The sequence below is a fragment of the Chelmon rostratus genome, chromosome 1 (genome assembly GCF_017976325.1).
Source record: "Chelmon rostratus isolate fCheRos1 chromosome 1, fCheRos1.pri, whole genome shotgun sequence".
Taxonomy (NCBI): Eukaryota; Metazoa; Chordata; class Actinopteri; order Chaetodontiformes; family Chaetodontidae; genus Chelmon; species Chelmon rostratus.
This window is the reverse complement of record NC_055658.1, coordinates 9,993,554-10,008,794: the sequence shown is the minus strand read 5'-3', so window position 1 is coordinate 10,008,794 and position 15,241 is coordinate 9,993,554. Positions and strand designations below refer to the sequence as shown.

The window sequence follows — 15,241 nt, the reverse complement described above, 5'->3', positions numbered from 1 at the left end:
ATTTGCATCTCCCAAAACATCATAGGAACTGTAGGTCCAACACTTTGAGTATGATTGTCCCCAAATTGAAGTAATAGGGGGGGACTTTGAAAACCTCTACGCCAAAACAACCAGACACCATGTCCAGACCAGCGAGGACAATTTTTGCCAAATTGTCTTTCGTGCTTTATCTAAACATTTATTTCTCCCAAAGAGGAGAGTTGCTCCTTTAAGTTACTACAAGTAGCTTAAATAAGCGAGTTTCTTGTAGCTTGCGGGTGTCAATTAAAATCTCAAATTGCATAGAGAGTTGCAAAGTTTGTTTTCCTCCAAAAGAGCCCCCCATGAGGACACTTCGCTCCATAATTCTTGGATTTGATAACTGCCCTCATTGAGAGGGAAGCAAAATAACTTCAGCTGGATTGAACCAGGACTTAAAGCATTTCGTTAACGTGTCGCAAACCATGAAAGTGACTGAAACTGAAAATGAAGATAATAGAAGAGGTTTTAGGAGGAGGCAGGAAGAGAGGGAGCATGCGGAAACGAGAGAGGAAGATGGCAGGAGGGAGAAAACGCCTCAGGTGACGTGTGGTCGAGAGGTGTGTGGAGGGAGGCAGGAGAGCTGAGACTCCAGGGGAGATCCAGAGGTGTGTGTGTGTGTGTGTGAACATGTGTGTGTGAACATGTGTGTATGAACGTGTTCTACAGATGTAATAATTCATACAGTGATAATTAGGACTCTGGGGACTCTATGTCACACACCCCCAGTACCCCTTCACTCTTTCACCCTCATTCTCTCTCTCTCTTCGTATTGCTTATGCCTCTTTCTTTCCTTCTCCCCCATTATTTCTCCTGTCTTTCTTGCACTTTGTCTGTTTCATATTCACTCCCTCGTCTATCTTGCTGTTCCCCATCTCTCTGTATTCAGCTCATGACTTGAATTAGACACACAGATGTGGAATCGTAGGTGGAAATGACTTTGGACAGTCTCTGGAATTGTTTCGTTATCTTGTCTTGCTGAACAGAAATAAATTAGGCACAAGAGCTGTTATGTATTCTGGCTTGTCTTTGTGGAAATGACAGTGTAAGTGTTGAAATCTGAAGGAGCTCTTTTCAATTTTCAATTTATTAGATTTTTTCCATTGTTTCTTCTTTTACATTATTTTCACAGTGTTCCAACAGTCATAGGTTATGGAGTTGGAGTGGGTCTGCAACATGCATCCATGTTTTGACCTTATTTCCCTTGAAAACAAGATGCTGCTTTTGCTGTCTTTCATAATATCATATGGCAGTGTATTTGTGTGTCAGTGTGTCTGCGCAGCTCATCCTGTGTGTCAGTGTGCGAGAGTGTTTCTGTGTGTTCACCTGTGCTTTTGTGCAAACAGTGTGTGTGTACGTTGTTTGTGTGTGTGCAGTCAGTGTTAATGTGTGTGTGTGCATGCCGTGAGTGTCACAGTGTGTTAATGCTGGGTGTGTGCTCGCAGGTGCTTGTTCTGTATATGAGTTAGTATCTATGTTGTAGGTGTGAAATGCTGGTTAGTGTTTGTGCTGTGACTCTGACAGTAATGGTGCTTCAGCAGGAAAGGAGAAACAGAGCACGATAATAAATCACCCTCGTTTAGACTCACCCCTGAGAGGGGAGGGGAAGGGGAGGGCTGAGCTGAGAGACATGATCAAAAAATGGAAGTAGAAAGGAGAAAATGAAGAGAAAAGAATATGAAATATAGACACGGTAGGCGCTGTAGATAGATAAGACACATAGAGAGATGTGGGCAGAGAGGATGGACAGAAGGCAAAAGAGATGGAAGAGAGAACAAGAATAAGGGACAGATTATTACAGAGACATCAGTGTATTCCCTCGCGGACACATTGCCTCTACACTGCAGTCCTTCTCGTTGGAGATGTGCTTTGCGGGTGCACAGCACAAACGTAACAGATTGGTATTCATGTTGTAGCATCAGTGGAGACAAAATGCAGATGATCCAACAGCGACCAAATGCGAAATCTCCTCCAACATGTTCGAGCTCTTCAGCAAAGTGAGAAAGAAAACATGAACATGAACAGGGACATTGAGTAGAGCTGAAACTACAAGAATCGGCAGGCTTTGTGGGAAATGTGGTCCTCTCTCTTCAGAAAAATTACCAGCAGCAACACTGGTATGGTCTTATTTGATTCAATTGATTTATTGAGTAACATCACCGTTAAAGTCAACTCACAAGTAGCACGACAACAGACAGAGAAAGAGGGGGGGACGCAGAGGCAGACCTGTTTCCCACCAGTGCAGCTGACATTAACATTCTGCTGGGTCAGCAGTCTAAGACGTGACAACCTCCACTTTTTATATTTATAACGACTTTTCTTTTTGGTCCCACAATAAGTCTAGGACAAATGGAAAATGCTGAGTCGGTCAGAAAAAAGAAGACGGATTATAGTAAACTGAGCGTAAATCTCCCAGGTAGCTTATTGGGATCAGTGAGCCGATGAAGGCCACAAACATTTTCAAAAGGATTCAAAAAACAAGTAGACACCCAGCAAAGTTCAAGTATCTTAAACACATCATAATGACCTATATACTGCATGTTAGAGGCAGAGCAGTGGATATGGAAATGAGTAAACCTGGTAAGTTTGGCCACTTTTTATCATACGAGTTCTATCATTAGAACTAATTTAGGATCCAGCTGGATGACAAATGTTGCTTTAAAGAAGGGGTCGAGGTGCTGGTGAGCGTAAAGTAAAGGTTCAGCCTACAAAACCAGCTGGTGATGTCAGAAAGCAGTGAGCTCTGTAGTGTTTGGTCCTTTAATTTGCTCAAAGCAACAACAGAAACCCATCTCTCATTTAATAACACACTGAACAGAGTCACATTACATTACTTTAACTGACAGACACTGTAAAGATAAATCAGGTAAACTACTTATTTATTTTTTGGGCTCATGCGGTGGCGGTGTTGCTGTACAGACAGTATCTCAGTTCACGCTGACTCTCTGTCCCTCACTGGCATGAAGAATCAGACCGAACATTGTCTCTTTGCCCTCGCTCTGTCCTTCAAGCAGCTAATTGAAAACAGGTTTATACAGTGTCGTGTGTGTGTGTGTTTGTGTGTGTGTGTGTGTGTGAGTGCTCTGATTTCAACAACGGCGAGATTAGCTTTCCTAATTGACAGTGTTTCTGTTTGTTGTGCCCGAGCGCTGCCAAACACTGTCAGACTTAGCTGGATATCCTTCAGGATTAATTAGGGCGGCAGTGGCTGCATAAAGGTTAGAGAAGATTGTGACCACAAGGTCGCCAGTTCAGTCCCCAGCAGAAAAAATGTGGGCCGTCCTTATTAGCAGGACTGTGGTGCCCCGGAGCAAGGCCCTGAAAGGGAAACCAATTTTATGCATCAAACGCTGTTTACAGGTTTTGTGGAGTATGCACACTGCTATCTGGGAAAAGTTGTGTTGTGCCTTTTGTGGCTTCAGAGGGGGCTGCATGAAGTCTGATGAATTACCTCCAGTGATTTCACTTAAACTGTGGGCACTGGGCAGTCAAGTTGAAATAAAAATATAAAATAGTTCTGTGGATCTGCTGCACTGATTTTTTATCATTTTTAAAAACACTGTCCCTCAGGAGTCAGTAGTGTTGCAGGAGTACAATGCTGAATCTTTGGAGTACTCTAACTGCTCACTGGCCAGCAGCGCAGACTTACCTATTGACTGTCGATAGATCTCACATCTCATCAGCTAAAATAACAGCCGACATCGAAAAACAACATGTAATCCGTTAATTACTGCAGCCAAGGTCCCTTTGAGTAGCTCTTTGAGAGCGCAGTGCACATGTTCAGTCGCCAACACAGAGGACAGCACTGACCCCTGAGCTGTAGTTCTGTGTTGCTGCACAACTGCATGAAATACGAGCATGATGAGTGCACGCATGCTTAGCTAACAGCCTTTGGAACAGTAGTGTGTATTTGTGGCATATTTTGAATCATTAGTGTCAAGAGTGTCTTGTTATGTATGATATCACGTGAAGTCGCCTGTACTGCAAAGTGAATGTACATAAAACTACATTTCTTGCTGTCACTATTTCCTCTTTTAACTCTTTGTCTTTTTGTATGTTGTAGGCTACAGTGTGCAGCCTCGAGGCTGTTTCTGATTTGATTATACGACATACTGTACATGTGTGATGATGTAAAGCGTCAGCTATTCAGTACCATCCTCTTCTGCCTCACTTCTCTGTATATATACATATATGTGTATAATTTACTCCCACTCATTCATTTCATTTCTGTCAACATTTCATTTCCTTGTGTGTTTTGTCTACTTTTCATGGTTGTTTTCTGTGTCCTCTGTATTTACATGCTTGCTTCTCCTTCCCTCTCTCTGACACACTCACGCCCGGGTTCTGTAATTCTACCTGAAATGTAGACTAAATAAAGACTCGCTCACTTACTTCTGTGTGCCTCTCCCCCAGTTTTCTCCCCCACTTTCATCCTCAGAGGACAGGCAATCTCTCTCTTCCCCCACTCTACTGCAGTAAGCAGCATTTAGATTGTTTTACAGATTGTGTCTATCCCCCTGATAAAAGCAGGCAGGACCACACACATACTGTACACGGACACACAAGCACACCATTCCTCTGCTCATTCTCCTCACACAAACCCGAAGTTTCAGGCACAAATTCGACATCAATTGCCTGTAGCATGTGTGTAAAAGGATGGAAAAATAAAATAAATGTAAGAGAGACAGATGAGGAAGGTGGATGCTGGGGAAATGGCGTTTGTGTTGTAATGAAGATGAACGAGCCAGCTTTTACCTTTTTCAGAGCACAGAAAGAGGGGATGCGGATAAGTGCTGGAGTGTAGAGGAAGAGGAAGGGGAAGAGTGACAGAATAATTGTCTAAGTGTTTTTTTCTTTCTGGGGCAATGTGATATCACATTCATCAAAATTCCACATTGACAGGTACAATCTTAGAAGCAGGTGTTCTGTGAAAACATGACCAGATGTTTCAACACATTTGGCTTCTGTATTATCCTCAGCACCCTCTTTGTCCTGGTATCATCTACATCCTTTTCTCTCTCGCTGTGATGACCTAATATCCCCATACGGATCATTAAAATTTCATCCAGTGTAATTTCATCTAATCTATGAAATGCTGAAATGGCAAGTCAGCCTTTATGTCCTGTGGGAAAATCTGAATGGGACAAGTGTAATTAGTGGTAGAGCGATTAATCGGGCTGATATCTGGCATTTTGAAATAATCGGCACTGGCCGATGCTTGCACAACATAGACAACGCACTTTATTTTCAAATAATCCTCTGAGAGTAATACATTTGTTTGTTGAAACAGCGGACACAACGGGAGGTGCAGCTGACTAAAACAAAAAGTCTATAGCTCGTCCAGGTGCTGCGTTCTGAACAGCTTCAATTCAACCACCTTTACTCATAGACTGCATAAAACATGTCAACATCATCTCTGTGACACCACCCACAGATGTAGAGCCTTTGTGAAGCTCAGTGACAGTGGCTCCAGCTGTCGGCATCTTGACAGTGACTTACTTTGCCGAACTCCTGGAACCCAGCACCGCTCTGGTCGGAATATCTTTCCACCAACACTAAATATCCTCTCAACAGGTGCAGAGGAAGCAGGTAAGGCCAGATATTTGCATGCAAGTAGAGCAAGGTTTGGGAAACGATTTTGGTTTTCTCTCCAGAACAACAAGGGGTTGGTGCCCTCTGCCAAACATGGGGCGCTCAAGTAAGCTGGGAGCTCATGTGAGGTTGCATCAGTTGGCACAGAGGTTGTTTCAGTGCCCATGTAGGAAAACAGTCTGGGGCGTTTGCGTGGTTGGGTATTCATGTCAGAAGTGGCTTTTGGACATACAGAATCAACTTTTGCAGCAAGGAGGTTTCTGATTGTGTTCTTTTCTTCACCGTTACACAGTCAAGCTTAAATCTTGGATCAAGAGTTGCAGCCATCTGGAAGCACTCCATATCTTCAAATTTTTTATTTGGGTGTATATTTGTAGTGACAAATTGTGGTACAAATGGGGCCATTTTCTGTTAAAAATATACAACATTGTGCTGTGGACATAAGGTAAGGCCCTATATTAATATACTGTAGATACTGTAGATATTAAATACATATTGTAATCATATAAGTCTGTACAGAATCTTTGTTAACTATACTTTCATTATCATGAATTTCTTTAAATTTCATGGAATTCAAATTCTACTTCCTGCAATTCGAATTTGAATTGCAATTCCACTTCCTGTTTTGAATTTCAATTCAAATTCATATTGAAATTCAAGAAGTGAATTTGAATTTGGGGGTCATTCTCAATTCAATTTCGAATTTTGTACAAGCCTGCTGTGAACATGTTTATTTCTGCTGTAAAGCTGGGCATTTTAATATAGGGGTCTATGGGGATTGACTCGCTTTTGGAGCCAGCCTCAAGTGGCTATTTGAGTAACTGCAGGTTTTGCCACTTTCAGGTTGGTTTCATTTTTCAGCCCTGGAGTTTGCCAGTTTTCAGCTCACATAATCACCCTCTGTGGGGACATTTCTCCCACAATGTGCAAGTAGTTTTCTCCTTTCCATTTATCAAGACAAATGAGCAACCGGTATAAATGCACAGGTATTCCATGTAGCTCACTGAACCCGTATTCCATATGTTCACGACGCCTTTTATAATGCAGGGGCAAGTCTGAGCATTTGAAATGCATGTAAATGCACAGGGAAAAACTATAGCTATAAACTATAGAGGCATCTCATTTACAGTGGGTAATTTATCAAGGCAGCCGGCTGCATGCTTGGGCCTCAGGAGCCCTCAGCAGTAAATATAAGCACAGTGGAGCTGATTTACACACACATATACACAGGTGCAGAGAAATGCAGACAAATTCGCACATAAGGACACACACCTAGACATTCTCACAATAGACATACATGCTCACAGATTTACTCTCATACAAGCTGTAGTTCCTGTATTGAGGGGTGGAGTAATGAGTTAGGTGCTCTGGTGTCTGGCTGCTGGCAGCACATAAAGAACTATAATCAATAATCCATATCTATTTCACGAATGGGTCGGCAACAAACACACACACACACACACGCCTATGCATGCACATCAATACACATACATCTACACACAAACACACACACAAAGCTGCTGAACGTTTCACATAAATGCTTTTGTGTGTGTGTGTGTGTGTGTGAGGCATCTTATGAATAGGCATAAGATAACTCCAGAAACTACCACAAACAGGCTCATATTGACACAGGCACACAAACCTGTGTACACCTAACAAAGACCCACACATAAAATGCAATACAACTTTAAATCCTTTACTTTGTTCACATTGACAAGAAGGAGGGATAAAGAGATTTGGGTCAACAGTGAAATAAAGCTGATAAAAGAGTAATTTTCATTTCTTTACAAGTTCAAAGGTCTCGCTCTTCACCCTCATTGTTCTTCTTCCCTGCATAATATCTGATAACAGACAAATGGTATGAAGGATGATCCAATAAAAAAGGACAAATGTGAATAGCTGAAGAGCGAAGGGAGGGAGACGGTGACACTGAATAGGTTACGAAGCAATAAGGAGAGAGGGCTGGAAATGAAGAGAAGAAAGGGTGGAGGAGAAGAAGAAGGCATCAGGTTAAATGACGCAGGAGGGTGTGCTTCTTTATTTGTTTCTGTCTATAAGGGACAGAGACAACATTCTGCTGCTGGTTCACTGTGATCGCTGGAGAGCTTATCTGTTGTCTGTCTGCCAAGGGAAACACACACCTAAACACACACATACACACACACACACACACACACGCCTATGCATGCACATCAATACACATACATCTACACACAAACACACACACCTAAACGCAAAGCTTTTGCAGTTATCTGTTAACCAAATATACCATATCACTCATTACTAACAATTTATATTGGAAGTATATTAAAATAAAGCTCAAGAAAGACATATTGCAGCAGATGATATATGAAGTTATATGGTATGTGTGGCATTAACTGTTATTTTGTTTATTGTTTCCACTGCACGAGTCATATTTATTTCAAACAATAAATATGACTATTAAATAATAAAGGCAGTATTTGAGTTGTGTTTGACAGTGCTGCAAGTTTTTTGACAGATTTTTTTGAAAATTGTGGAAATTTCAGTATGTCTGAAGCCAAGAATCCATCAGAATGCACAAATGAATGGACATGAATTATTCTTTAACAGGAAACCAAATGGGTTTGGGACTCTGGTCTCTCATCTGACCGTCTGGAAAAGACAAGGGCAGAGATATACTGCGGTATACTGTGTGTGTGTGTGTGTGTGTGTGTGTGTGTCTAATGCGTTTGTCATGAAGGACATGTGGCATGATCAAAGTCATCAGGAAAAAAGATTCTTATCACATCTGTCTGGGTGGGAGAGAAGAAGGGGTGGGGTGGTTATGATAGAGGTTGACTTTCTTTCTTTAGCCACTCACACACTAACTAGTGCAACAATTCGACGCAGACACACACAGAAAACATGTCACTTATTGCTCGAGAGTAAACATTTGCAACCTCTGTCTCTCACCAGATCTCCCAGATGGTCACTGAGGCCTCCAGAGAAGGTTTGACCGAGGCTGCCCTGAACCGCTACAACACACACTCTCCTTCGCACACGAATTCACACACAAGCTCTCCCTCTCACACTCCTCCTGTAACCGCGACACCGCCGACCACCACCTCCGCTGCTGCCTCCTTCTTTGCCAGGTAAGATGCATTCAGAGCAGAGCACCACATTCAGCACATGCTACAGTCTACACATCTGGGGTATGTCACCCCAGATGACATATGATGCATGTCAGGAAGACCTCCAGACTTCTCGTCTTACCTGATCCCTCCACACAGCGCCAGCATGCCGGTCAGGAGGGCTTGCACAATGAATTGTACTATAATTGGCATCCAGATTTTGGCTTCCACAGTTAATTAAACTTGATCAGATGGAATACTGAAATTTCTTTCCAGCATGTCTCCAGATCTACCGATGTGTCAGCTGAACTTGTGTTGTCATTAGGGATTTGGGAGGTGTTTTTAAACTGCAAAAACTCTCTTCATAATTCTTCGGCGCTGCCTCTGCATCTCCCACCACCATCTGAGCATGCAATATTTGAATTTGACTAATATATCATCTGAGAGCTATAGACTAATGAATCATACAATACTGATATGACGACTGTGGTTCTGTATTTTGTTCAATCCAACAAGGATTAAATTTGGAGGATTTAACAGCATTATGGGGCTCTAAGTGCAGTCCATTTAGGAGAATTAGCATTACAGAGAATGTTGAGCATTGTAATTTCACTAAAACGAGGACGCCAGATGCAACTTACTTGATCAGTTGTGCAAGAACAATTCTTGGGTTTAGTCCACCCTGGGTTTGAGTCCAGACATCCCCGCACTCTGTCTGCAGATGCTGTAAGATGAAGATGGTGGAAAAATAGAATAGCACAAAATAATTGTGCATAAGCATATACTTACATATCTTTTGGTGTTTTTATTTATGATTCGACCATCCAGTCAGTTGTCGATGAGCTGTGTAATCAAATCTAGAGAAATGCAGAGCAACACAACATAAATCCGACACGGGTAATGTGGGTAAATTATTGATGAATAAACATGGCAGGCTCAAAATGAATGAGTGAATTATTCAAGACTATGAGGGTGTCACAGCGTCTGAGATATTGCTGGGACGTCGCATCTAATGAGCTGCTTTAAATCACATTTTAAATGATAGCAGAAAGGTTTTCCTCCTCACTTTCACACACACACATGCACACACACACTCGCCTCTCCTCCTCTCTTCTCTCCTGTTGTGCACATTCCTGTCTTTTGTCATTGTGTGTTCTCAAAATCTGCAGATAATGCGATGTGTGTGTGTGTCTGTTTGATATATGAGTGACATGCTTCAGCGCAGCAGACACTCTGCTGTCCGTCTTTCAAAGCGCCAGGCGCAACTTGTAAATTACACGGGAATGCACGCAAACACATGTGCACACACTCTTTCTTCAGCTTTCTTTCTATGACCTCTTGAACTGTCAGGTAACAAGGCCACTTTACACAAACACACACACACACACATACACACATCTGGTTGACATTTCAAACATACAGCCAGCTGTCTTTGGGCAGATTTATGAGCATTAACCTTCCAAGTGAAAATACATGGTTTGTTTAATGGTGCAGGTGTCACTGTCTGTGGATCTGTGTGTGTCTGTGTGTGTCTCTGTGTGTGTGTGTGTGTAATCGGTCTTTCTCTTCTCTTTTAGTATAATTACCGTAGCTTGTCAACGCTGTGATATGTAATTTCCTCCTTAAATCAGAGTGTGTTTGTTTGGTTTGCCGTTCAAAACTTCGCATCCACAATTTCTCTGCATTTTCCTGTAATTTCTGTGTGTAAGTGTGCAGGAGGATTTCCGTTTAATTGGCTAAAAACAATGTACACTCGCTCACCTTTTATTTTTTGCTCTGGTTATGTGAATATGTGTGTGTATTTATGTGTGTGTTGGTGTGTTATGGTCGATGGATGCAGCCATGCAGTGCTGGTAAATCCCATGGCTGTCTTGGTCTTTACTCTGAGACGTGCACTGCATGCAGACATTCTTATTACGCACGCACACACACACAAACACACACACAGTCTCCCTCTTGCTGATTGTCTGCACACAGCAAAATCCCTGTGTCCACCACACCTCCTCTCACCTGATCCCTTTCTTCCTCCACACATCCTCCTCTTTTTCCTTCCCTCATCTTCAGGCCGGTCTTTCATTCTCCTCTCCTCTGTTTTCATGTAATTGCATTCACTTTTGCTCTCTACTTTCTTCCACTCCCTTCCTCCTCTGCTATTGTTCTGTTATACCGCTCTTTTTTTCCACACTAAGTCTCCACACTGACCTTTTCTTTACCTCTGCTAATGTGCATGAGAGTAATATCTTTCATTAGTACCGATCTATCTGTGAATATGTCACAATCGCACAGCAGCGCTCCATCTACCCTGTGCTGCAGTGGCCCTCTGGGGATGCTGGACTAGAGGATAGAGACATGCTGTAAATGCCTAGGTGTGTGTGTGTGTGTGAGAGAGAGAGAGAGAGAGAGAAAGAGAGAGAGAGAGAGAGAGAGAGAGAGGACGCTCTCCTTCACTGGGGGAAGGGAGTTTCTATCAGTGCAGGAATTTTTTTACTGCATGCTCCGAGGATTGGATCTTTGGGGATTTGGCTTTGTGTGTGTGTGTGTGTGTGTGTGTGTGTGTGTGTGTGTGTGTGTATGTGTGTGTAGAGTAAATGAATAGGTCCCAAGTGAATCGCTGAATTGAGAAGGCGTTGCTATTTTGGATGGAGCACGGCGGTGAAACAGGGGAATGCTGTCTCTCTCTCTGCCTCTTGCTGCCTTTCTTCCTCTTTTCTTTAACAAGATGTGTTCCATCAAATGATAATTGGCCACCAATTAGGCTGCAGTCATAATGGTTGATTGACAATTTAAGCCAATGCCCATTTGTAAACAAGTTACCACATCAACTGCCTGATCACATCAGGATTTGTTGCTGTTTTGCTCATGTGCTTGTCTTTAATTTTAACAGAGAAGAAGAAGCCCCTTTTTTCATGCTGCTTTTAGAGTAACTGGGAGGCCGTATAACTCTTCTACCCATTCAATATTTTTATCTTAGTAAAAATACTGACAGCTCAAAAACTTACTTTCTGAAATTGTATTGTGAATTTATATTCCTTCAGAAACTGACTAACACATTGGACGAAGGATGCAGAACATGCTGCTTTAATGAAACACTATTTTCTCAGTTATCTACAATTGCCCAGACCAGCATCTGATATGTATGTTCGAATACACATGAGCGAGAATTATCATGTTGCCATCTTAACTCTATGTTGAGCACACTATTTCATTGTTCATGTTTGTGTGCATTATTGCAGTGTAGCATGTAAGATGGTGTGTGAGCAGGAAGCAGGAGGTGTGTAAATTGGAGGGTATACTGCATGCACATGTCTATACATAGATAGTATCAGTAAAGCCAGTCTTACTGACCCCCAACAACATGCTGACACAAAGACACCATTACTCTGTCTCTGCCTATATCTCCCTCCACTGATGGCCTGTTAAATGGGATGTAATTAGCTACTGAGCTGACAACACAGTCCAGAGACACCAGTCATAAATCAGCTGAGTGTGTTTGTGTGTGTTTCAAGTGAGTCTGTCTGTGCATGTCAATTGAAAGTGTTTGTAGCTGCGTGAAAGGAAGAGGAAAACAAAGCATCAGCATGTTAGTGGCTGGACTGTGCTGCTTTTTAACAAGAGAGAGACACATGACGGGGCTGAGGGGAGAGGCATGGATGGATGAAGGGATCAATACGTGTAAGGAAGGCTGAATGGATGGTGGGATGGACGGGTGGGCCAAAGGGAGACAGCAAAGGATGAAAGGATAAAAATAATGAGAGAGAAAGGGAATAAAATAGAGGGGAAGATGAAGGGATGATTGTAGAGAGGGATTTCAAATTGAAAAAATCAGAGGGAAGTGAGGGATGGAGAGGAGTGGAATAATGAATTAAGATAATGGAGGGGGGGGGCGCAAATAAAAGGATGGGGTGACAGATGAAGAGCTGATGGACAGAGAGATGGAGTAGATGGATGGAAAACAAGTGCCCTTCACTTTAGGGTTGGATTGGAATGGATCCACTTGGCCAAATCCCAGGCCACTTGTCATTAAATGCGACCAATTAGGTAGCGTGTGTGTGTGTGTGTGTCTAACATACATAGATTGAACCAGTCAGAGTGAGAGAACATAATACGAGTGTAATAGTACATATATACACATATGAATAGATGCACAGCATGCATTATGAATTGATGAGGCTGATGGGTTTGAAGGAGGTATTATAAAAAACAATCACACACAAAAAAAGTCAACGTGTGTTTTTCCAAGGCAGCAAGAAGGACTCTCCTGCAGCTGAGTAACAGTGCACGAGTCCATCGTGGTCATGCCTCAGAGTCACGTCTCATGCACTGGCACTGCAGCAGCTGCTGTTCTTTCCATTCTTAGTAGAAATCAAATGGTAGATTTTAATTCAAACACAACTTTCTTGTGCCTCATATTGGTGAAAATGGTCTCTTAACCCCTTAATGCGAATTCGCATCATACCGCTTTAATCCACATTGCAGCCGAATCGCGCATGCATTCCTCTAATGTCGGTTTGTGCATATTCAACACACACCTAGGAACCTTTGCAAGCGCTGGTTTCTCATCGGACCTGTTAAAGTGATAGAACCCCTGTTCTAATTGTTGTTACAATGTAATGGTTGTAAGCCAATTTTGTGGCTGTTTTGATGAAATAAATGAATTTTAAATACACAAAAAAAAATGTTTTTACTGCATTTAAGCATTGAAAAAAGTAGACATATACTGTTTGTTTGAACCCTATTCTAGTTGGTGAACCTACCTAAATGTATATCTATTGTATGTGCTACAGAAAAATTAACAAACTCCTCTTAATTTAGGATCAATTTGAAAGCAAAAACACAAAGAATGATTTTATTAAAAATAATTCTAAATAAATTCAGGCATCAAGGGGTTAACTAATGCTATTATTAATTTTTTTATGATAGAGTAAATTCCTGTTGTTTTTTCCTTATTACCTACTGAACATGTAGCTTCATGCTACAGGGAAGGTTTGGAGCATTCATGTGATAGTATGAGAAAACCTGTAATTGCTTTTGATGGCATTTGCTGTAATATGAATGTGAGCTTAGCTTGCACACAGCGAAAAACCAATTAGTGGTCTTCCTGTAGAGCTTTGCTTCATACAGCACACACACACACACACACACACACACACACACACACACACACACACACACACAGAGTCTCACAAACACACACCTACACAAAGATTCACGCACAAATCTCCTGGGAGAGCTAGTCAAATGGTGAAACGCTCCGTCGTTCTATGGGTCACTGAATCCACATCTCTCTTCTCCCCCCTCCCTCCTCTCTTCGGCACTGTCCCCGCCTCTCTCCCCCTCTCACCGACTCTCCCCCCTCCTACTCTCATTTCTGTAACCTGCTGCAGTTAATTGAAAGCCAATGGTGTGAGAATATGGCTCTTTGACAGAGAGTGTGTCAGGGCGCAAGGTCTTCTCTCTCTCTCTCTTTAAGATCATAGAAATATATGTGAGCAGAGATTAAAGCAGAACAGAGCAGGAATCCCTGCCAGAGCAGTTTTAGAGGTCTTTTATTTCATCGTATCGTTAATACTGCTGCAGCGTGTAACTCGGGTTGTCAGGGAATCCGCTTGTTTGAATTGTGGCTTCATAAATCCCAGAGAAGGAATTACATTGACGCATGTGAATATTTTTCCCTAATGACAATAAATCACTTTACTGTAGGTGAATTACTACCTGCAGATTTAATGTGCATGGGTTCACTCTGACTTAACCTCTCTTTGTCTCTCTGCTCAGCCATGCTCAGTGAGTATTGATGCTTTTATCAAAGTAATGTATTATTAGCTATGCATACATATTTATTATCAATATATGATTAAGTACTCAGCCTGTATGACTATTAAGCCTGTAATAAGCTATGCATGCATAAGCCCTGCATGGTACCAGACACACAAATTTGACCATGACAATCCAGGCAGACAAAAAGACAAGGAGTGGACATGATCCCACTTGGCAGTAAATCCAAGTAAAACTCAAGAATTTAAAATCCTACTCATGTAAAAGTACAGACGTATTGCCAAAAAAATGTATTAGATGTGTCAAAAGTAAAAGCGCTTGCTAACACTGGCGCAACAAGGTAGCTGCTCGAGGTGCCTACTTTAAACTTCTTTACATACAGTTAGCTTTTCCTCTGTCCTATTACTTCCTTTCATGTTAGATGGAAATGTGGTATTTCTGCTTTGGAGGAAAGACAGAGAGTTAGAAAAGAGAGCAGAAAAAGTTTGACACCGAACATTTTGTGAAGTCCCCTTGTGCCGAGTGAGGCAGACAGGAAGAGCCTGCTGTGTTGAAGTGAGAGCGAGGAGAACAGAAGCAGAAAGAAGAGAGATTTGGAAAAGTTGAAGGTAAAAGGAGAGAAGACGTAAGGAGACTCTGAGTGCAGAGCAGACGGAGTATATATGAATATCATATTTGGTGTCTGCTTTTGAGCTGAATGCTGCAGGGAATTGAGCAGCAAGAAAGCAAATGAACCACTCCCCATCCAGATGCTGCTGTGTGTGTGT

The 15,241-nt window shown here is 42.1% G+C and overlaps 1 protein-coding gene across 1 annotated transcript in view; it reads left to right on the top strand.

Moving 5' to 3' along the window:
- Positions 1–15,241, top strand: part of kif26ba (kinesin family member 26Ba) — a 77,813-nt gene that overhangs the window by 27,638 nt on the left and 34,934 nt on the right. The window contains exon 4 of the mRNA XM_041937682.1: positions 8,548–8,723. Coding sequence (XP_041793616.1) covers positions 8,548–8,723 — 176 coding nt within the window. The remainder of the gene's footprint in view (positions 1–8,547; positions 8,724–15,241) is intronic.